We start from the raw sequence: 21,341 nt of genomic DNA on the forward strand, positions 1-21,341 counted from the left end.
GGTACTAATAGGGCATGCAGCTTGTAATATCATCTGGATTCATTAAGTAATGCTAACAGTGCTGACAAACAGTATCTAGAGTTGCTGAAAGACAAGTGTAGAATTGTTCATTATATGACAAGCGCCTGGTAAAGAAAAAGAACAATTCAAGTATCCATTTAAGTGTTTGTAGATGATTAGTTATTTATTATTATTTCTTGTTCAAGGGATGAACGGGACAAGGACACAGGAAGTTAGGATAATGATTGCTAGTTCTCATGTGGTAACAGTTACACCTCCTTTACTAAGTGTATTCTTTCTGTAGAAAGAAATGCAATAGACCCTATCAAAAGACATTTTGTACTAAAGGCTTTCAAACCTGTTTTTGAGTGTGTGTGTTGGCTGAAACTAAGAGGGGGTCCTGAGCCTCTGCTGCATGTCCAGACGGGTGTGTATCCCCATTGCTGCCAGGAAACTGACAAAGAAAAAAAAACATCAGACACATGTCAATTTCCACAGCCTTATGAAACCCTCGCTTTACTGTAAATATAACCAGTACTCAGTGGAGAAAATGGTGCGTTGATTGGTCAAGTTTCCAAGAAACCAAACCCAAAGCCAGAGCGCTTGACCTGCACTTCTTCAAGAGTAAGTGTGATTGTGCAGACTGTGTCTCCTTTCAGCTGAGAACAAGCAACTGACTAAAATACAAGCTTGTAAGGTCATTTTGCCTTTTCTGCATACTCTACACATTTAAAGGGAGATATCACCTTAAACAGAATTCCCATGTTACTCCACGAATCCTGGACAAATCAATATTTATGAACATGAACTGAACAAAATTAGAAACAAGACCATAATCTGCAACGTCTTCAAGGGATACTTTTAAATCCAAATGAGATTAATTTCACAGTAGCGCTAGCTCTTATGAATCAGAATATATGCTCATATGCTCTTGATGACATAAGGGTTGGAGTCAGAAGGGCCTAAGTGACATTTTGGACGAAAATTTGTTGTAAAGGAGTTTGACCAAATGTGATTTAAATAACAAAACATGGAAAATTCAAATTGGACTTAATCTAAGGAGGGTTTAGGAGTTTTTACTCACAAACTTAGACTAGACTATCCAACATCATAGTGAACAACATATGTGAATTTTGTTTTGGGGTGGATTTTGCTTCAGTTCATGTTTACTGCAATGAACAATAATGACACATGCTCAAATCGATCAATCCCCTCAAGAAAAGTTAAAATATCACTAAATGGGTATTGAGAGCTCACCTGTTTACTACTGTGGGCCAGACCTTCTCCATTAGCTGCTGTCACCTATAAGCAGTCAAACATTGGGGAACATTACTATGAAATCTCAATCTTATCATAATCTTACAAATATCAATCTAAGAGACTTTTATTTTTTATTTTTCAGATTCAGGAAAAAACTGTGTGGAAAGGAAATGGTAACATGTAAGAAAAAACAGTAACTGCCCTATTTAAGATACATTTTTGGCTTACTATGTGTACTGTTTGATTGGCAATAATGAAATACTGGCCGGTTCAAATGATGTTCCCTTGTTTGCACTTTGGTTTACAACACACCTGCAATAACTGATACTTGTGGTCAGAGCTATGAACTTTATAATGGCAGAAGTTTATTGGCGGGCAAGTTAATGTGATGAAAGAAGTTTGTTTGGATAATGAAGTGCAGCCAAATGAAATAACTTAATTTTAACATAGTTTCATGATAAAGCAAGTTAATATGCAATCATGCAACTTTATAGCCAATAGCCAACTGCAGTGGTTCCCAAAGTGGGGTCTGGGGACCACCTGGGTTCTCAGGGGTCACAAAGCGAAATGAAGAACAGTGTCATTTCACTTCTTTATTTCACCTCTTACATTTTGGCCCAGTGACAAGAGAATGCATAATAATTATTGTTTTGATCAGAGGTTTCCTGCTCCCCATCTACATTATGAAGATTTGTTCATACTAAATCATATCTAATAACATCTTCTCAGAAGGGGTTCCTTAATTGGGACACCCATCAATCCCTAGTGAAATAAAACTATAACCTATAATATTCCTATAATATTCCTATGGGGACTTGTAGTGTGTATGTAGTAGGGCCTACTCAATAGTGAGTTTATGGTTATATTATCATACTTGAAAGTATTTATCTCTCTCTCTCTTTTCAGATTTTCTGTGGTATATTTTTTTGGCAGCTGCATGAAACTTTAATGTTTTACTATAGTCTCCTTCTAAACTTTATTATATAGTCTTGTTTTTCGTAAGGACGTGAATGCAGAGCAGGTGATAGAGGTTTATGGTGCCCAATACTTTGCAAATGTCAGCCTATCATTATTATATTACTATTATAGCTATGGCTCGGGCTGCGGCTCAACTCTTAAACCACAAACACTGATCTAGTCTATTCTATTAATTGATTTTAACTCTAATTATACGATTATAACTCACCCGTTCATTAGGCAAGTGTGCAGCTCCATCATTGCCGTTGCCATTCATCTGCTGTAGCTCAATGTCCATGTTGGGTTTGCTTTCCACTCCCAATGCCATGAGAAATATTTTTGGCGTCTGGCCGCCTGTCCCAACCCGGAACTAGCCCTGTTTATTTCTTTTAATAATGCGACCGCGCTGTCAGGGGGACCGTAAACATCCCAACTACAGTTAGTAATTTGACTATTCAAACACAAAAAAAAAGTCACCTAGCGAGTTGACATGTTCAGCTAGCTCGTGTTAAAGTTGCTAACAAGTGTTGTTACTTCCTTCCCAGTCTTAACCCTTCGTCCTCTCCTGCCAGGTGAGTTTCTTCAAGTTTCGGTGCCGCTGACGTCGGAAGGCGTTGTCAGGCAAGAAACCGGGGGAGGAAACGTCCACTGACATGACCAAGGCCACAAAACTCACCTTTCTTGCCGCCGCGAACATAGCCCAGCTGCCTGCAACATGATTCATTAGCTGGCACAGAGTTCTGTGTGAGTTGCAACGCACCTTGGTTATCAGTGTTGCTGGTATATAAAGGCATGTAAAGGTATTAAAGGTATTTGCACACCATGATATGTGATCTTCTTTCCAGTTTAAAGCGCCTCGAGGCAACAGTTTTCGTCATTAAAACCTGCTTAAAGGTAAAATACCTGCTTAAATTTGTTCTGTAATCCACCATTCATGTAATCCACCAAATTACTCAAACTAGCAAGATGTGTGGCATGACAATTTACTCCAGTTAACCATTATCAATTTCAAGATGTGTAAAATAGATGTTTAATACCTAATTCATCAACCAGCCAGCTACCACCTATTTCAGGCTAACAGGATTATTTTTAGGAAGTGAAATTTTCAGTGACTCATAGCACAAAATGACCAACGCAGGGTTTTGACAGGGTTGAACTAATGACCAAGTATACTTTGTCAAGTGGAGACATTTATGTCTTTCAAAACCCAGTTTTTAACCTTTATGGAAAAAAAGGTCCCCACCCACTGGAATTTCAAGATACATGTTATCATCATGGTTATCATGTTCATTTCTTATCAGAAATAGACCTAACATTCGTACATACATACATACATACATACATACATACATACATACATACATACATTACAATTTAGGAAGGTTTCTGAAGAGTTAACTCAAAGGCAGTGCATGCTGGGAAGTCTGCTAATGACTAGATTACTTGATATGCCTTTAACTTTCCTGAGGTTTTTTTTTTGTTTGATTTTTTTTCCTTATAATTAGGCTATAGGTTTATTGACTCCAACGTTTTGTAATCACATTAACGTAATGCCATTACACGTAATCACTTTTCAGCCCTGGCCAAACATTGAGAGAATATTTGCCAAATTTTCTGAATAATCTTTTTTTAATTTTGTTTTTTTCAAATTCAAACCAATGCCAACAATCCTCTCAGCAAGGATACATTGTGTGTTTAAAAGATCAGGCAGAGCTGAAATGTCAAGATATCAGAGGGGCTCAGTTTCACACAGAATCCCCTTATAAGATATAATAACATCTGCTGAGTTCATTGATGCTTAGCAGAATAAATGCTGGCTTTTGATCGTAAGCCTGTAAGTCAGTTTCAAATCTGGCTAACACCCTTCATCATCATCAATATCCCCTTACTAAAAAGTATGTTTTTTGCTTCATCTGACTGAAGAAAGTCCAATACAATAATGTCAGTAAAGTCCTTGGCATACAATTGTCTCTGGAAATAATATTGTCATAACACAGATCATTTACTGATAGGCCAATCATAATCAATATATTCATCAATGTTAGTATCTTGAAGTTAATAGTTCCCATAGTGATTCCATCAGCCAAGAAATTATAATGCAGGTCTGTAACACCTGGTTTTTTTTTTAAATATAAAGGAAGCTCTTTATTTTCTTACATTTCTGTACATAAATGCTGAGGACCGGAGCCACTCTACAGTAGCATCGTGACTTAGATATTTTGTAAGGTATACAAAATAAACGAGAAGCAAAGAGACCAAAATACACCACAAGAAAAAAACTATTTAAGCAAAAATACATAATTTCATTATCCTAAAGTGAGAGTGATTTGGTATGATGATGCCAGAACTTCACATTTTATATATCTGCTAGCATATTACGTGATCATGATTAACAATAATTTTGCTTTTTGTCAACCCCCAGCATTCAGTATCTCCAAAATCCTCTGTACATCGCAGGGACTTTTGGACATGGAAGTGCAGTCTTTGACTCTCCCCGAATCTCAAGAAAGAAGAAAATGCAATTCAGCATGAAAACCCAAGTCTGGCTATGGAGACTTGGTACAACAAGAAGCAAATTTCCTCTGCTTGAACATGGATGCAGCATCATCCTGACGCTTATTTCCATGTGCAGAAAACGGCTGCTTCTGTGACTAGAGAGGCCGGCTTCACTGAACCTAAGTCTCTCCGTTACTCTCCAGTGTTTATAGACGACCAGGAGAGGGAGACAGAGGCAACAACAGCAACTCGGTTTAAAACAGAGCAGGTACCAAGAAATAGCATAAAGAAAACAACTTTTGAAATTTGCTTTGCGAGTATTTTTCAAAGAGTTTTCTTAATCAAAGTACTGAATAACTTATTAACATTCATATATTTGGTTTCTTTCTGTATATGTAAACATTCACAGTTCACACCCTGGCCTTTCCTTCTCCTCGGTGTGCCTCCTGAGGAATCTCCTCCTCCTCCTCCTCCTCCTCCTCTTCCTCCTCCTCTTCTTCTGTGTTGTTGCCGCCTCCTATCGGCTCGGCAGGGCAAGGCTCTGAAAGCGGCCGTCCCTCCTCCGAAGCCTGTGAGGTCTGGGCTTGTTCTGCTCCCTGCTCCCCTGATATCTGCTGGGAGGAGGCTGCATCTCCTCTCCTGGTAGGATCATTCTCTGCTACCCCGTCCTCTGTCTTTTCACAGTCCCCGTCCCGCCCCTCGGGTTCGTTCAGATCGGCCTCCTCCGCCTGGTTGTCAAAAACCGGGTCCCTGTCCCCGTTTTCCCTCGGGCTGTACTGTTCGCACGGGGACAGGCCGCTCCCGAAGGCCCCGGCCTCCTCTCCGGCCGACCTCCTGTGCTGCCTCGTGGGCGGGCGCCTCTTGAATGACAGCCGTGCGCGAGTCTGCGTGGAAAGGATGAGTGAGAGCCAGCAGGGAATTTACTGTACGTCTTCGAACCAGGATAACATTTCAGCCTACAACCTAGATCTCTAAGATGGTGGCAAGTTGCTAGTGTTGAGGAAGAAATGGAAAAGTACCTATATACTAAGCAACAGTCCCATATCCTCACCTATCCTCACTCCTCATGTAACCTTTGACCCATATTTACACCTTAAGTGCCTCAAACTCAAGAACATCTGCTTCACTATTATAGAATTAAACTCTAAAGTAACATCTTGTGTTTTTCTCACAGAGCTGTGAGCCTGGAATGTGCAAATGCCCAAATCCCATTGATAACATTGACTGAGTGGCCTTGGCAAAATAATAACTTGTTCTCTAGAAGAAGGAGGTCACCTCTTTTTACACATCTCCTTAAAGTGCTAGAACTATAATGATCATTGGTTGTTCAATTTTGTTCATATGACCTAATATCTTTTGAGACCAATGGCTTTATTATATTCTATCTGTATTAGCATAATCATGAATATTCAACACTATAAAACTCTGTGTAACCAGATTTTGAGTTACTTGGCTCCCAACCTGCAGATTGAAAAAAGAGTTTTGTTCCACACTAGAATATAAAAAAAAATAGCTACTAATCTGTGTTTCATATTGATGAGTGTGTATGGCATGAATGTTTTTCTGATAGTAACTTCTCTAATTAGGGGTCTTCTACTCTCACATGCAACTGTACAAAATGGTACCCAGCAGGACTCCAAAGGAGAACTAGGCTAAGGGGATTACATCTTCCAATCCCCCTTGCTGCTGCGCACATGCACTGCCGGGGCATCCTGCTCGGGCTTATCCGAGGCCGACTTAAACAGCCGACGCAGAACGCCCGCTGAGGAACATGTGTCGACGGGGAGGGGCCATGTGTCCGGCTGTGACGTCACTGCTCTCTCGGCCAATGGCGTGAGAACGAAACGCTTTCAGGGCCTTAATGTGAGAACTTCTCATGCTATAATTTAGTCACTAAAAACCCACATGCACAACGCCACGCAAACCTGTGAAACACAGCATAAGAGCTACAGCAGTGTTAGGTGTTAGGTGTTCTTATTTGAATTTACCACATAAAGTCTCTCCAAAACCATGAATAAGTAGTTTTAAATGTGTCATTCCAATCTCTTTGTGCTATTTTAAAAATGCTTGGAAAATCTGTAATAGAAGTAAGTAAAGTAAGAAAAAGAGTACAGTACAGTTTGGGATCTCAAAGTCATGCTGTACTACATGAGACTTACTGCCGCAAAATCAACCCAGCTGCAGTATGAGGATGACTCTAAGAAACCCCCAAACCAAGAATTTAAACCCCAGATCTATTTATCTTTTTAGTGTAAAACTAACACACAGCTTTGTGTGAGTTCATATGCGTACCTTGTTGAAGCTCGGCAGCGGGACGCCTTCAGGAGGGCTCTCGAAGCTGATGGGATCCTCCTCCTCGCTGGACTGCTGTGCGGGTCGCAGGCCGGGGCTCAGGGGGCTGAGGGGGCTGCAGGGCGGGGCGGGGGACAGCGGGGCGGGCTGCAGCTTCACCTCGGGACTCTTGGGCGAAGGCAGCAGGGCGGTGGGGGACAAAGCAAGATTGGCCTGGAGGGGGAAAGGACAAGGGACAAGACAGATCCTGAGTCCTGGAAACTACAATCTTATTTGTACAATGTGTTCTAATAACAGTCAATAGTAATAGTAATAACTGTAAAACAATAGTAATTGTTACTAATACTAGTACAAGAAGAGTAAAATTCATGATATTGTTGGAGTTTAACCCAGATTAAATTTAACATAGGAGTATCTACCTTGCTGAGTTATAAATATCATCATTAGCTGAGGGATAGAAGGAACACAATAATGTCTTCATGTAACGTTCAAACATGGGTATGTAATTAAAAGAAAGAAATTAACAATTTAAAGAAATGTTTTAAATTAAATCTCACAACTTAAAGTATTTAATTTCACAAAAGCTTTATGGGCGTTATACAGGTTTAGCTGTGTCATATAGGAGATTACTGTCCTGTTCTGCTTATACTGATCACTCCTGTGCCTGCGAGAATTACGTCCTGAAATGCCCTCCTTAGCTCTAAATGTTACGAATAACACCTGTGATGTTCAGTCAGAGAAATTAACAACATTATGTCCTGAGTTACAGCCCAAACCACTTGCTGAGTTTAGAAGAGAAAATCCTACCTGCACTGGGGAGAAGAGGAAGAGAGAGAAGCGGCAGCCCTTTTGTCCCATGGCTGCCCTCCGTGTGACTGGCTAACTAAGGAACGATGACGACTTAGAGCCTCAGCAGAGGATGGGTGCCCCGAGATCTCGTTAGCTCATCAATCTGAGCCGATTGTGGAGTAATCAGGGACAAGCCCTTCCCCTTTTTCTCAGCGTTCACACGCGACCGCTCAGGCACCGACGTCAACTGAACAGCGGGTGGCGGTAATGCTTTAAATATTATAAAGACTCCTGACTGTTGTGTCCTGTAATAACACGTCCTTGGTGAGGCTAGCAGTTGTTTTGTTTCTTATTTCCTGCACATAACACTCAAATATTGCAGCATGCACCCACCTGCAGCTTCTCGATGATGGGGGAGTTCTTCATCTTGATTTTGAAGGGATTTGGGGAGACAATGATAGGTTTCTGCAAGAGGACAAAGTCAGACCAGGGAGATAATGAAAACTAGCTCACAAAATCAGACAGCAGTCATTTGAAATGTGGAATGCTAACATAAACATATCCAGTGATACTTCTGACTATCATTTAGGAATTTGGCACTTATGGGAAAGCTTTTTCGGTGTCTTTTTAAGCAAGCAAACTGGATGCTCTCTTGAAATTGAACACTCATTCAAATGAGGGGTTGTGACAAATTGGCCAATATGTGAAGATGAATTTGTGGTTTGTATGTTAGGCAATAACACTGAGAAACTGATGTAAATAACACTCAGACTCTTGTAAAAATTAACTTTCCCAAGGTTTCACAAGGGAAAAAAATTGTTAACTTGTCGGTTAGGCAACAACACACACTGCATCTACTTTTGTGAAAATCTGTAAACAAATCTGTGTCTTTTTTTTCAGGAGAATTTCTTTGGATGAAGATGCCACCGCCAGATTTTCAGCACATGGGATAGGAAAGGAACAAAGTGACTCACGTCTGATTCCTCATTGTCATCTTTTTGGTTTTGCAGCTTCAGGGAACATGGAGGTCTTCTTCGAAACGGCCTCTACAAAGGCATCAGCAAGTAAACACAATATGTAGTCACAAGTAGCCTGTGGACTTGTACAACTCTATATTTGTATAAAAATAAAGAAGCATCAGTCAAAAAGGTTTACAATATGTGGAGTAATGTAATCATTACAAATCCTGCATATACTCTTCTACAGAGCCAAACACCATTGTTTTGTGTATGGTTGTCCATTAATTAGACAGATACTTCACCTCTTCGTTTGAGGTGGGCATTGGTAGAACATGACCTTTGAACCTTCCAGCCAGCTCAGCCACAGATGGCTTGGATGGAGAATCCTTCTGGAAAAAAGAAAAAAGCCACTGAAGAAAAACTGGAAACGCAACTGTATCTAATCAACAATCTCGATAGCTTGTTTGCGGCATTTTAAATTCTAACAGGTGTCCCATGTGTTGACGCCATTACTGGTAAATATGTGAAATATGTAAATAGACCATATGCATATACTTATGTTGAAGGATTATTTGCGTGACCTCACTTTTTTCACTTCCTTGGCACAAACCGCTCAAGTGCACTCATTCATAAACTGGCACTCTGTGTACTAGAAGCTACTTAGAAAACTTTAATGTGTTGAATGAGGCAATTTGTTGTGCAGCACAAAAACACACACAGTTACAATCAACAGACAAAATACTAAACTCTCACTTTCCATTATATATGTGATAGTTCATGTAAAGGGCATTATGAACGAGGTCTTATTCCTAGCACATATGACAACATAACCTTGAACTCCTGGATTAGCAGTGGGAGGAGAGATATTCAGAATACCATCTTCTCTGAGATTTGAGAACAAACTCTGGCCAAGAAGGATGAGCAGCACGGTGTTGCGAAATATACAAATTTAACTAAACAATATCAGGCAAGCTGGCAAAGCTTGCTGGGTCAGACCACAACTCCTCACAGCTAAAGTATATGCTTTCCAAAGGATTTAGTGTGACCATGACTGACAATAACCTGATGCTTGTCCATTTTCCCCTTGTCGTATCTGCTATGAATTCCTAATAATAAATTCCTCAACTGTTTTTTCTCCAGTGGAACTGTAATACTTTGAAACACACACACTCAATGAGACTGGATCAGAAATACTGCAGGCACGTTTTTCCCTAACAGGAGCTGGAAAGACTGAGTGATGTTATTCAGGGAAGTGACATGCCAGATAAAAACACAACACACACACACTACTGATAAGACTATTCTTAAATCATGGCATGTGCTAAGAACCGTTTCGCAGTTGAACAAGGAGCCATTAAAAAAAAAAAAAAAGAACGTTTCACTTCCCTCTCTCGACAGGAAAACGTGTCGAGGGTTGTGAAACACAGCAGGGAGGAGGCTGTTCAAACAAGAAAATGACTCCGCCAGCGTGTTGAGTTCATCACAGAGAGCCAGGGTGTTGTCCTTGGAGCAACTCCTGCAACTCCTCCTCTCCTCCCACTAAAGAGCTTGCATTTGTGGGTTTGGACACAGGAAGAGTGCCCCCCCCTTCTCTCTCCCTCTCTCTCAGCCACAGCTGCTCAACATCACAGCGCAGCCTGTGACAGGAGGGACCTGTCCTTGCAGCCTGACACTGTTATCACTACTTGGCCCCTTACTTTCTGTCTCTCTCTCTCTCTCTCCCACTATTCCCAGGCTGATTGCTGAACTTCCCTCCTCCTCTGCGCCGCCCTTTGATGGCCATTAACTCACTCCGCATATCTGTGCAACTGAGTGATAAGTTGGCCGATGCCTGTAGGTCTGCTTGTGTGCTGTAACGGAGTGTTTTACGTCTCGAAAACAAAATACCAGTATCAAAATTCCCAGTCGTATCACTTTTGTGCCAGGCGGTTGAACTGTGAATGGGGCGAGGCATTTGTTTACAAGACGAAGGGAGTCTGATCTGTCGTAATACTATGGCATTTCTCATGCATCATGTCCCTATTTAATGACTTGCATACAGCCGATGTTGGGCATTTGCCCCCTTTCCTCCCCTTCTCTCTCTCTCTCTCTCTTCCACACTCCATCTCCTTTCCATCCCACTTTTATTGACCACTAAAACCTCATGCGTCTCAGCTGCCAGTTCTGACACATTTCCTGGGTGTGCACCCTCGGCATCCTCCTCCCTCCCTCCCTCTCTCCCTCTTTCTGCACGGTTTGAGCCGTAGCCCATGGAAACACGGATCTCCCACGACATTACAAGCTTCACAGATACACACATTCCACATTTTAATCATGCTCTTTATTTTCCTTTTTTCTGCCCCCCCTCCCCCTAGTTTCTCAACATGACCTCACCACCTTGCTCCCTCCACCCAAACGTATTACAGCATCAGCCGGCCCCGCAGCGCCTCTGTTAATGCTTTTCGGTGCCGCCGCCGGGATCCTAATCCACACATCCCAGCCCTTTTCCTGCGCTCTCTTTTCTCATCCGTGATAAATACTAATCACTAGGGACCACCCACCCTCAGCCATTATTTTGTAACCCCCTAATTGTTTAACTCTTTCCTGTCCTTCAAAAACAAACGCCTCCTTCAGAGCGCAAAGTGTGGTCACGCCAGGACAGGCAGAGGAAGTGAGGCTTTGTTTGCTTAAATCCGCAAAGGTTTTCGATTTTTTTTCTTATCACTATTTCTGAAAATAACACAAAGGAGGGATGTCTAGCAGTACACTCAAACACACGTTCAAGAATGATTGTGTCCTTTCCAATAAGTTGAGTTTCTTCCTGAAATATGGGTTAATAATAAAGAAGGTTTTTAAAAGTGAACATCATCAAAAAACTGGTTTCTATGTATGCTGAGGGTGACTTCTGCTGAGGGTGACTTCTTCTATAAAATAATGTCAGAAATGGAATTTGGTCATGTACCTTCGTTATTACCTTTTACATTTACGTTTTGATTATTTTGGAAATTATCAGCTATTTCCAAAAGTGAAAGTGAGTGCTATATGCAAGATTTAAAAGGCTCCAGTGTTAACTATTCAACGACTTTCTAGTTTTAGACAAAGTCATTTCAGTTCCTTGAATAGCCTTCCCTGCCTCTTTTCACAGCGAGGCCTTATCTTTAACGACTGGCCACTGGAGCTTCTTCTTGCAGAACGAAAATAACCTCAAATTCAATATAAGTGGTTTCCTGCTCTTCAAAGTGACTTTGTCTTGGCATATTCAAGGCCAGCACATAAATAAACTGGTACCAATTAATCAGTGAATGATACGTGCTGTTTTACTCATGTTTAAAGTAAAAAAAATAAATGATAGAATTTATGAAAAGTGCCATAAAACTTTCACCATGCAACTTTAGCAGAAAACTACAGGAATGTTAGTCTTGCATATTTTGCTGTAATAGGTGTATCCATGCAGAGTATACAGATATGGAAGAACTTGTGAGCAGAAAAGTGAATTAAGTTTTATTTTTCATATGGTATGCATTCAAAAGCATTGTAATACTTTGGTTTTTGTCACTTAACACTAAGACAATCATTCCAAAAATGTCATTTAATGCGATAAAATGGGAGGTTAAATGAACTACAGTGGGTGTTGAGGGTCAAATAGTCTTTTGCAGTGTAGGAATTTCACGTGATATGAACAAGATCTACAATAACAAAGTAATTTTACAGAGTCAATGTGAGGAACCTTAAATCTATAGCATAAACAGAACAATGGGATATTTGTAGAATACCGAACCAAGCTATTTATTCATTTGCTTGTTTGTCTGTCTGTATGTCTACTCATTTGTTTTGTTCATTTGTATATATCTATTTGAAAATGTCACTGCAAATACACAAACTCTTTTTTTGGACTCGTTTTGGTCAGTATTTCATTACAATTTCAGATGTAATGAAAAGGCCAACAATGTGCATGTTGGAGTCAGCTGGGACCCCAAGCTCTCGGGAAGAGTGGGAAACTTCAGCCCACTGCAGGGGAGAGCAGGGCAAACTCTATTTCTGGGGCTCTAGTCCTGGGAAAAAGCCCCAGAGCGGTGAAGACAGCCTGGATCTGCTGCTCTGCTCTGTAACCCCTCAGCTCCTAGGAGAGATGTCCCTACATGTTCACCACCGCTCCCCACTGATCTGTAAACTACATCTGTAACATAATCCAGCATATAGGGCAATCGGGCATGTCCGAACAAGGAAACAGTGAAGAAGGGTCCTAATAGCAATGCTTTACACATACGATGGCAGCTTTCCAAAGACTGGCCCGGGTCGAGGTTAATAAGAGAACAAGCTATTTATGAACTCTGACTTCCCGGGAAATTCCCTTAGATTTCACTCGCTTACTATGCCTGTTAGTAGTCAAGAGAGTCAAAACATACTTTCAAACACATTAATTCACTTTGCAAAAACAGGAAATTTAATTCCATGGCAAACAAAGTCAATTCATCTTTATAGCAGAAATGTATCTGTCATACGAGGACAGCGGCAGCCTGGAGGTTAGCAAAGTGTCATGAAGTGTGTTCTTGATTGGAAAGTCACTGGTTTGAATCCCTACCCAGTCGATTTCACTTGATTTGAACTGCACTAGTTTACTTTTTAAGTCTTTTATCTTGTGGTTCTCTTGTCTATACTTTTGCACTTTTTAATTGTAAATTTTTTACCTTTACTGTATTTTTATTACTCTGTAAAGCACTTTGAATTGCCTCAGTGTATGAAATGTGCTATACAGATAAAGCTGCCTTGCCTTGCCTTGCCTTACCCACAGAAAAATAAAGGTGCGAACTGGAACCGAAAATGGTTCTTCTGACTGATGCCATAGAAGAACCATTCAAGAAGCTTTCAAGAATGTGAGAAATAACCAAACCCCCTCCATAGTATACTATATTGTGCAATTGCAAATGAAGCTATACAAGGGCAAATAAACAAAAACACAATGCAGGTGTCTAAGCAAAGGAGTTCAGAAATGGTTCTATAAAGAACCTTGGTCTGAAAGGTTCTTTGTGGAACCAGTAATGGTTCTATGGCATCACTCCTTTATTTTTCTGTGTGAAGGCTGGCTGGGAGAATGTGGGGATATATAATAACGGAGAAACCGCACACTGTGAATCAACTCCAGATAGAATCTGAGCAGATTGTCTATTCACTGACCCTGCTTCATGTTTCATTATTTTGTAAATATTGTCAGTAATATTCAAATTTCAGTCGAAATTTCAATCAATTCATAGTCAAATTAGATTTTTAGGGGCAATTGAAAGCTCTATTCCATACTATTCAGACAGCTGAGTCATAAGAAACGCAATCAACTGCAACCATTGCTGCCCAGGAGCTGATGGACCTCCAATATGGCTGCCAGAAGTCAACCTTACATCACCTGAAAGCCCTCTATAGAGGGCTGTGGTTGTGAGTGTGTGTTTAACTGTGGTGCTGCAGGAAAACAGTATGCATGCTCAGTCCACTTTATTTAGATAGTGAAAGGTTAACTCCAGACAGTAGGCCTATCTTCATTTCAAATCTGTGGAGGGAGACACGAGGTTTACTGTATGACCGGCAGAGAAGACAGAGAAAGACAGTTCACACAAAGCCTGCTATTGTCTGTTCCTGTGATTCCCATTGCCAGAGGCAGGGAGAAGAAGCACATGATGCCAGTCCCAGAAAACCCCTATATCTGCTTGGTAAAACAACGGCGGTCAAGGAGCAACAGGCCATGCAATCTGCCATCGAGTTGATGAGAATGACGTTTAGCTCCGGATCTTTAACCCTTCTCCAGTCTGTTGTAGCTCTCAATCCTCATAAGCTCTCACTGGTTAGCCCTACACACACAGTGGAAATCTGTGGAAACGAGGACCCATCTATAAATAAAGCGCACCGAGCACAGCTGTTCGGCAAGATCTTGTTCAATAAGCTCTCCAAGCGTAATGGCTTTGGTTTGAATCTGCGGACTTTTGTTTTCACAAGTCAGCATGTTCTGCCAGCGGGAAACCCGCCGCAGCGAGCAGCAGCACACTTGTTAACGGGGAAGAGAGCAGACAGGCACCTTCCCGCTCCCTGCCTTTCCAGGAAAACATGATGTGTTTTTGGACCGGCCGTCATCTGAATATCTCACTTTTCCACTGCCCTCACTGGCACTCTGTTTGTGTGTTTTCGCATGTGGTGTGTGTGTGCGCGTGTGTGTGTGTGTGTGTGTGTGAGTAGAAGCATCCAGAAGAGGGGCCTCAGTCCGAGGGATGAGGTAAATGGACACTCTCATGTAAGAGGCGTTGCTGTTGCTGCCGCTGCTGCCTCGAGGGGAATGGGAGGTGCTGCAGACACGGACTAGTACTGTAGGGTGTGGAAACATAAATATGAAATAGAAATAATAAGCGTGCAAAGAGAGAATGAAAACACATCCAGAAATAGAGGCCAGAAGACCTGAGAACAGAAAGCTGTTGATAAATTAGTATTACCCGAGGAAGATCACAAGACCGAAATGTTGTATGTCTATGAAAGAGACAAGAGACAAATATTCTGAAGTTAAAGCACATACACTACCAGTCAAAAGGTTGGACACACCTGATTGAAAGTACTATGTTTTTCATTACCTTAAAGCCATTTTGATCTAAAGGCTTAGGCTTAAATGCTTGAAATGTGTTTCTTAGACAAATATAAATAGTGAAGTTTATGCCTATGTATGAATTTCTTTCCACAGCCTTTGCCTTTCCATCAAGGCAAAGGGCGGCTGCTTTAAAGAATCTAAAATATAAGATAGTTTTGTTTTGTTTAACACTTTTTTGGTCACTGAATAATTCCATTTGTGTTATTTCATAGTTTTGATGTCTTTACTATTATTCTAAAATGTGAAAAATAGTAAAAATAAAGAAAAATGCATGTGTCTAAACTTTTGACTGGTAGTGTACACGTAGCTCAAGCTAGTCAAGACATTTCAGAAAATAATGAAGATACTAGAGATGACAGAGCCAGGCTTGTTTGTGGAATTCGCTGTGATATTTCACTATGATAACTACAACAGCCCGCTTGAGATATTCCAGCTGCTGTGCAATGAAATGGCCAAGAGTGGAGAGTGAATTATCAGTTAAAAAAAAAAAATAAAGATATAAAAAAAATGTAAACAGCTCACAACATAGAGTACTTCTTCCAGATTCTGCATGTTGTTGTGGTATTCTCATCCACTCCGGTCTAGCAATCACGAGGACAAAAACCATCTGGCCTGTGGATCAGCTGGGTGGGAGCTGGAGGCTGAATAGCACAGCTACTATCACACAGCGCAGCTTTGGGATTACTTCATTCAATGAAGCCTCGCTACCCCCCCCACACACACACACTTGTTATAGCTCCTTAAAAGATTCAGCTCGACAGGGTTTGGATTCCATCATCCATCACCAGTGGAGATGCAGCTGAAGACGCCCCGACTTGGGACCTTGCATTCTTTAGGATCAAATATTCTGCAGTATTAGACAGCATGCAGGGGAGTGTTGGGAGTTATGGAAAATGGGGAGCAGCATATGTGAAAGGTCACAGTCTGGACTCAAGCTTATAATGAGTCAGTTCCGACTTGAGGATTTTGTCTCCAAAAGTTGTCTGGGGCAGTTAAATTGAGCCTAAAGTTGTGTAGTGTGCACCCAGCTTAAGACACCTTTCATACTTCAGTGAACTCCTTACATCTCTTTATGACAGAACTTCCGGGAAACCAACAGTGTGTTTTTCATTGTCGATCACAGTTCCCTCCTCTCTATCTCCTCTGTGGTTCCACCCTGCTATCTCTCTGCCCCATGCCCTACTTGGGGCCGCAGCTCAGGCTGCCGCCGGGCAGCCGTCTGGGCAGAGTCTGACACAGCCTCATCCCTGATAGCAGGACTTACTGTCAGTGGCTGGCATGCAGGAGATAATCACATCACATGTCAGGCATATAGCACAGCCTCATGCACTGTATAGGATGCGGGCCTTTAAAGACCCCATGAAATGAAAAATAACATTTGTTATAAGTTGCTGGACTTGGTGTACACCTATTCACCAATGCAGGCCAAAAATGTATAAAAAAAAAAAAAAGTTTATTTCTAGAAATCTGACCCGCCCACTTCCGCAATATTCGAATAAGTCCCTCCCATCCTGCCCTAACTTTCTGTTTAATTCAGAAATATGTCAATACACGGAAGCAAATCACACTCTCCATGCCACTTCATGGGGTCTTTCAGGGCAAGAAACAAATAAAGCAGCATAAAGGAAGCAGTGTATAAACAAAGTCAGACTTGCCCATTAATCAGATGTCTTTATGAGTGGCATGAGCTGTACTACTCAGAAACAAAAACAGAAGAGATAGACGTGAAAAAAAAACACTCTGGTAAGCCCAGTTCTGTTTTATTTGCTTACACTACACTGCACACTGCACTCTGAATGGAAATCCAGTCATAACAAGACACCATGACATAAAGAATGGTCTACAATTACTTACAATTACTTTCATGCTGATGCTTTACAGTCCATTGACTGAGTTTCACGGTTAGTTAAGAGTCTGTTCTATGTTCAGATCAGAGCAAACCATTCATCCTTCACTCAAACACATATCAGACTGTATTTATCATTGACAGTGTCCAGTTTTGACAAGCACCGCACATTATACCAGTGGATCTCCCCATCCTGTATTTCACAAACAAAGGACCAAAGGATGCTACAGTACTCTCTCTTTACTGTGGCAGTATGGTGGATGTAATAGTTTTACTAGTAGTAGCCTAGTAGTAGTAGTAGTAGTAATAGTAGTAGTAGTGGTAGAGGTAGTAGATATAGCAGTAGTGGCAGGAGTAGTAATAGAAATAATAATAACAACAACAACAATAATTATTATTATTATCAGTACTATTATTATTAGTAGTAATTATTAATTATGGTGTCACACTAGAAAAGTGACAAACTGTTGTAAAATAAAAGTAATAAAACCAACTCATTAGTAAACTCTTGGCTGCTACAGACAGAGTTCCTGTGTTATTGCTCTCCTCACTTTACTATGCATTACATAATAAATGTGCATGCCATATGGTTGGCAAGGCAATCCCATATACTCACTCCTCTAGCTCCGGTGTTTTTCATAGTGCCGTTTTTTCCCTCAAAGGATAACCACCACACACACGCACACACACACACACACACACATACAAATGCTCAGGTGCACATACACACACACACACGCACAAAATTTCCAGTTTGTCTGCTTAATGCCCGGAGGTTCTAACATGGGACACCACAAAATTTAAGAATTTCCATGTGCTAATCCTCTGGCTTAAGGCAGTTACTGTAAATCAATACTTGTGAACATGAACAACTCTTTCCTAAAGCTGGAAACCACAGAACTAAGGCTGTGATGTCATCAAGATACACAAAGCTGGAACAGTTCCATTGACGGTGAACGGGAGGCTGACTATGGACCCATATAATGTTTGTTTAAAGCGGCACTACAGGCAATGTGTGTAAAAATACACCCGTCCCATCAGTCTAAAAACCCAAATTGGGGCTGCAACAGAGAAGAGCGTCCCATAGATTTTTCCTATTTGCCCAAATCAATTTCTGGTGTCGAGTTTGCCGGTGGGAAACCTTTTCGGCGCTCAAGAAGTGACGAATCAAAACTGTTAAAAAGCAAAATGCAAAACTTTCACGTAAACAGCAGTGAGTGAGCGATCCGTCCATGAAAGCTGGACGCACCAACGACGAAGCAGTAGAGGTTTAGCTCCGAAAGGGTGCAGTTTACTGAAGTCACGTTACATGATTTCCGGGTAATGAAGTCCTTCAAACTTTCAAAAATTGGGGTTCACCAAAGTGTGACTCTGCCGAGTGCAGCTTCAAGTTTTTACACTCGAAATAGCTTCATCTTATAGAAACTGCAACAGATAGAAAATGGGTATCTCTAGGAAAGCCCCCTATTTTTTACTTTTTTTTTCATCTTTTCCAGATTTGGGAGCAGTCCAAATTCTTTTCCCTCATTTTTGGCTATGGAGAAAAGTAGTAAATGAACTTCCCTGCTTTTTAGGAAAGCATAACTGAGTCCTGAAATTCAGCAGTGTAAGAGTAGTTTCTGTGTATGTTACTAATGTGCTCCCTCGCTTTCTGTGGGGAAAAGGCGTTTCTCCTATTTACCACATCACATTAAATACTTGAGAATTTTAAAGAGCGGAGCATGTTATGCAGGGAGGAGACCTGCAAGCAAGCCCTGCAAAAAAAAAACAGATGTCTAGAAGGACTAGTATACACTTCCTATACCATAAGAGCATGTTTTTCTTTTAGCTTTAGCATACATAAAATGGGTAAGAGGTAGAGGAAGATGTTCAGCCTTCTAAAAGAGGAAGCAAGAGTTTTCCGCTGTTTTCAGGATGGGTGTTGTAAGTGTAATGTATGTAACTGTATATTTTAAAACAAAACATAAGAGTCATAAGCTAAAACAAAAATGAGGAATGGCATTTACTCCACACATTTATCACAACTAACTAACTAACACACACTGGCCCGTGACAGATGTTCTGTCAGTTCCACTTCCTGTCTCTCACACTGTGGTTACTTGTAGTGAAAGTTGTTACCAAGTCATTACCACAAACCTGCTTCCAAACCATATCAGTCTACATCAACAATAATGTTTCTATAGTGAACCAAAGCATCTATGTGCTCTGAAGTACCAGAACACGAGAAGACTTTGTGTGTGTTAATAGCATAACAACATGGGACAAGGAACCACAGTAATGCTATAATACTTTTTAGAAGGATACCATACAAGTATCACCACAAAATGTCATGCAGCTACTATAGGACACAAATATATAATAAAATACCACATAAAATCTAACAATAAAGGGTAAAAATATCAATAATGTCACTATAAGTACCCAATACACACTACAAGTCCCTATAGGATATTATAGTGTTACCATAGGAGATAAAAAAAAAAGAAGGAAATACCATAAAGTATGAAATTCATTATAACTTCACTATTGATTACCACACACACTGTAAGTCCCTATAGGTGTATCATAGGAATATTATAGTGTACCATCGGAGAGAAAAGCAAAATACCACAATATAACATAAATTCACTATTGGCCACCACCACACACTGTAAGTTTCTATAGGAATAGCCTATTATAGCAGGTAATCTTGTGATTTTTCGTTAAAGCACACCTCGCAGAACGCAGTGTTTAAATTGCAGCTACAAATGGCTGCACATAGGCTACTGTACCTATCTGCATAATAATCATTATGCTTTTTATGCATTATGCAAACATCTGCTCTAGTGTCCCAAATCACACAGAAAACACGATGAAAAGTAGTTGTTACCTCCATCCTGGGGATTGTGCCACAGCTCCTCTCCTCCTGCTTGCTTTCCGTTATGCCTCTTGAAGCAAAGTCTCTTCTCCAGCGTGGGGAGACGAGTATGTGCAGCGCGTGAACTGCTGGAACAGGGCTGGGTGGTTTGTGTTTATATCTGGAGCCATACCAGCCTCGTGGAGGAGGAGTGGACAACATTCACGCGCTGATTCGTGCGCTGCGCTGCTCTCCATGCGTCAAGCGAGAAAGGTTAAACACAGAGCTTCCGGCCATGGCTTTCAAAATAATACATATATTGACAGACGTCTTAAGCACGTTTTCACAATATGCCATCAGGCCGCAGTAGAAATTCATATTAAAACACTTGAACACTTGAAACTGTTTTGAACTGATAGTCTATCAGAAAGATATTTAGATCTCGATAACGCAAAACGATGCAGTTATCTTATTGACATTGTCTCTTTCATCTACTAGCCTATATTAACACAGGTTTGCAACATTGGTGCAGGTAGCCCATCAGCTTTATAAAATTTTTGAGCTACGCAAAGTAGCCTACCATAATTAAAATAAAGATATACATAAAGATGAATCTGTTTAGGGTTTTTCTTTTTTGTCTTTTTTCGATAGTCAACAGCAAGGCCTATTCATTTTTATTTATTTTTTTTTTTACCTTAAATTCACTCACACACAAGACACTTTTTCATCAGGAAATACCATGCACATTAACATATTTTACATCTAGAATTTCACTCCAATTCATATCTTGATGTTTTGTTGTGTAGTTCACCCGAATACTTTTCTTTTTACACTTTTATTTTGAAGGCAACATTGTCTAACTTCTGGTATTATATGTCCCTCTCTCTGGCTGATTTGACTCAGCGGAGGAGGGACATCAACAGCAGCACAATTTCACAAATTTAATCAATTCTCACAGTGCACTTCTAAATCGCTATATATTCAAACTCACAATATTGTGTATGGGATTGTGTATTTACTAGACTTTAGACATTTAGCATTGTCCACCTTAACAAAAAATCCCCATAATATTCCCTTTAATATTGCTATAGACACTCAGTGTGTGTCTGTTTTATATTGTACTTAGTCTAATGATATTTTTCTTTATCTCCTATGCTATCAATATACATTCCTATAATTCCTACAGAGACTTTTGCTCTGATACTTGTTTCATTCTAAAACTTATTATAGGATTAAGGTCTTCATAAGAGCAGAGCCACATGCAATAATAAGTGTAACATTATAGACTAAACTTGAATCTCTGGATCT

The 21,341-nt window shown here is 40.6% G+C and overlaps 1 protein-coding gene and 1 long non-coding RNA gene across 3 annotated transcripts; both read right to left on the bottom strand.

The window, feature by feature from the left end:
• Positions 1–355: 355 nt before the first annotated feature.
• On the bottom strand, positions 356–2,814 carry LOC139639683 (uncharacterized). Its single transcript, XR_011694877.1, has 3 exons — positions 2,447–2,814; positions 1,258–1,302; positions 356–454 (listed from the first exon to the last, which is right to left on the bottom strand). It is a non-coding gene; the product is annotated as an uncharacterized lncRNA (long non-coding RNA).
• A 798-nt stretch (positions 2,815–3,612) lies between these two features.
• On the bottom strand, positions 3,613–20,174 carry LOC139639685 (capZ-interacting protein). 2 transcript variants are annotated; one of them, XM_071513828.1, is made up of 6 exons: positions 20,067–20,174; positions 9,056–9,142; positions 8,769–8,840; positions 8,188–8,259; positions 7,006–7,218; positions 3,613–5,597 (listed from the first exon to the last, which is right to left on the bottom strand). In XM_071513828.1, the coding sequence occupies exons 1-6, from the start codon at positions 20,070–20,072 to the stop codon at positions 5,124–5,126; spliced, it is 924 nt and encodes a 307-aa protein (XP_071369929.1). In that variant the 5' UTR covers positions 20,073–20,174; the 3' UTR covers positions 3,613–5,123. The 2 variants fall into 2 exon arrangements, with proteins under 2 accessions (XP_071369929.1, XP_071369930.1); XM_071513829.1 differs by having other exon boundaries at positions 9,056–9,139; positions 20,067–20,164.
• Positions 20,175–21,341: the final 1,167 nt, after the last annotated feature.

This window comes from Centroberyx affinis, unplaced genomic scaffold (genome assembly GCF_046629955.1).
Source record: "Centroberyx affinis isolate AG114_WGS23_722 - 3 ecotype Tasmania unplaced genomic scaffold, CSIRO-AGI_Caff_v1 ptg007563l_1, whole genome shotgun sequence".
Lineage (NCBI taxonomy): Eukaryota > Metazoa > Chordata > Actinopteri > Beryciformes > Berycidae > Centroberyx > Centroberyx affinis.

What these genes read in the sequence shown, in the direction of transcription:
- LOC139639685 (XM_071513828.1), bottom strand. An exon ending in ATGACAATGAGGAATCAGAC is followed by an intron (nt 8,260 to 8,768) that starts GTGAGTCACTTT and finishes GTCCTCTTGCAG; the next exon opens with AAACCTATCATTGTCTCCCC. An exon ending in CGCTGCCGAGCTTCAACAAG is followed by an intron (nt 5,598 to 7,005) that starts GTACGCATATGA and finishes CTTTCCACGCAG; the next exon opens with ACTCGCGCACGGCTGTCATT.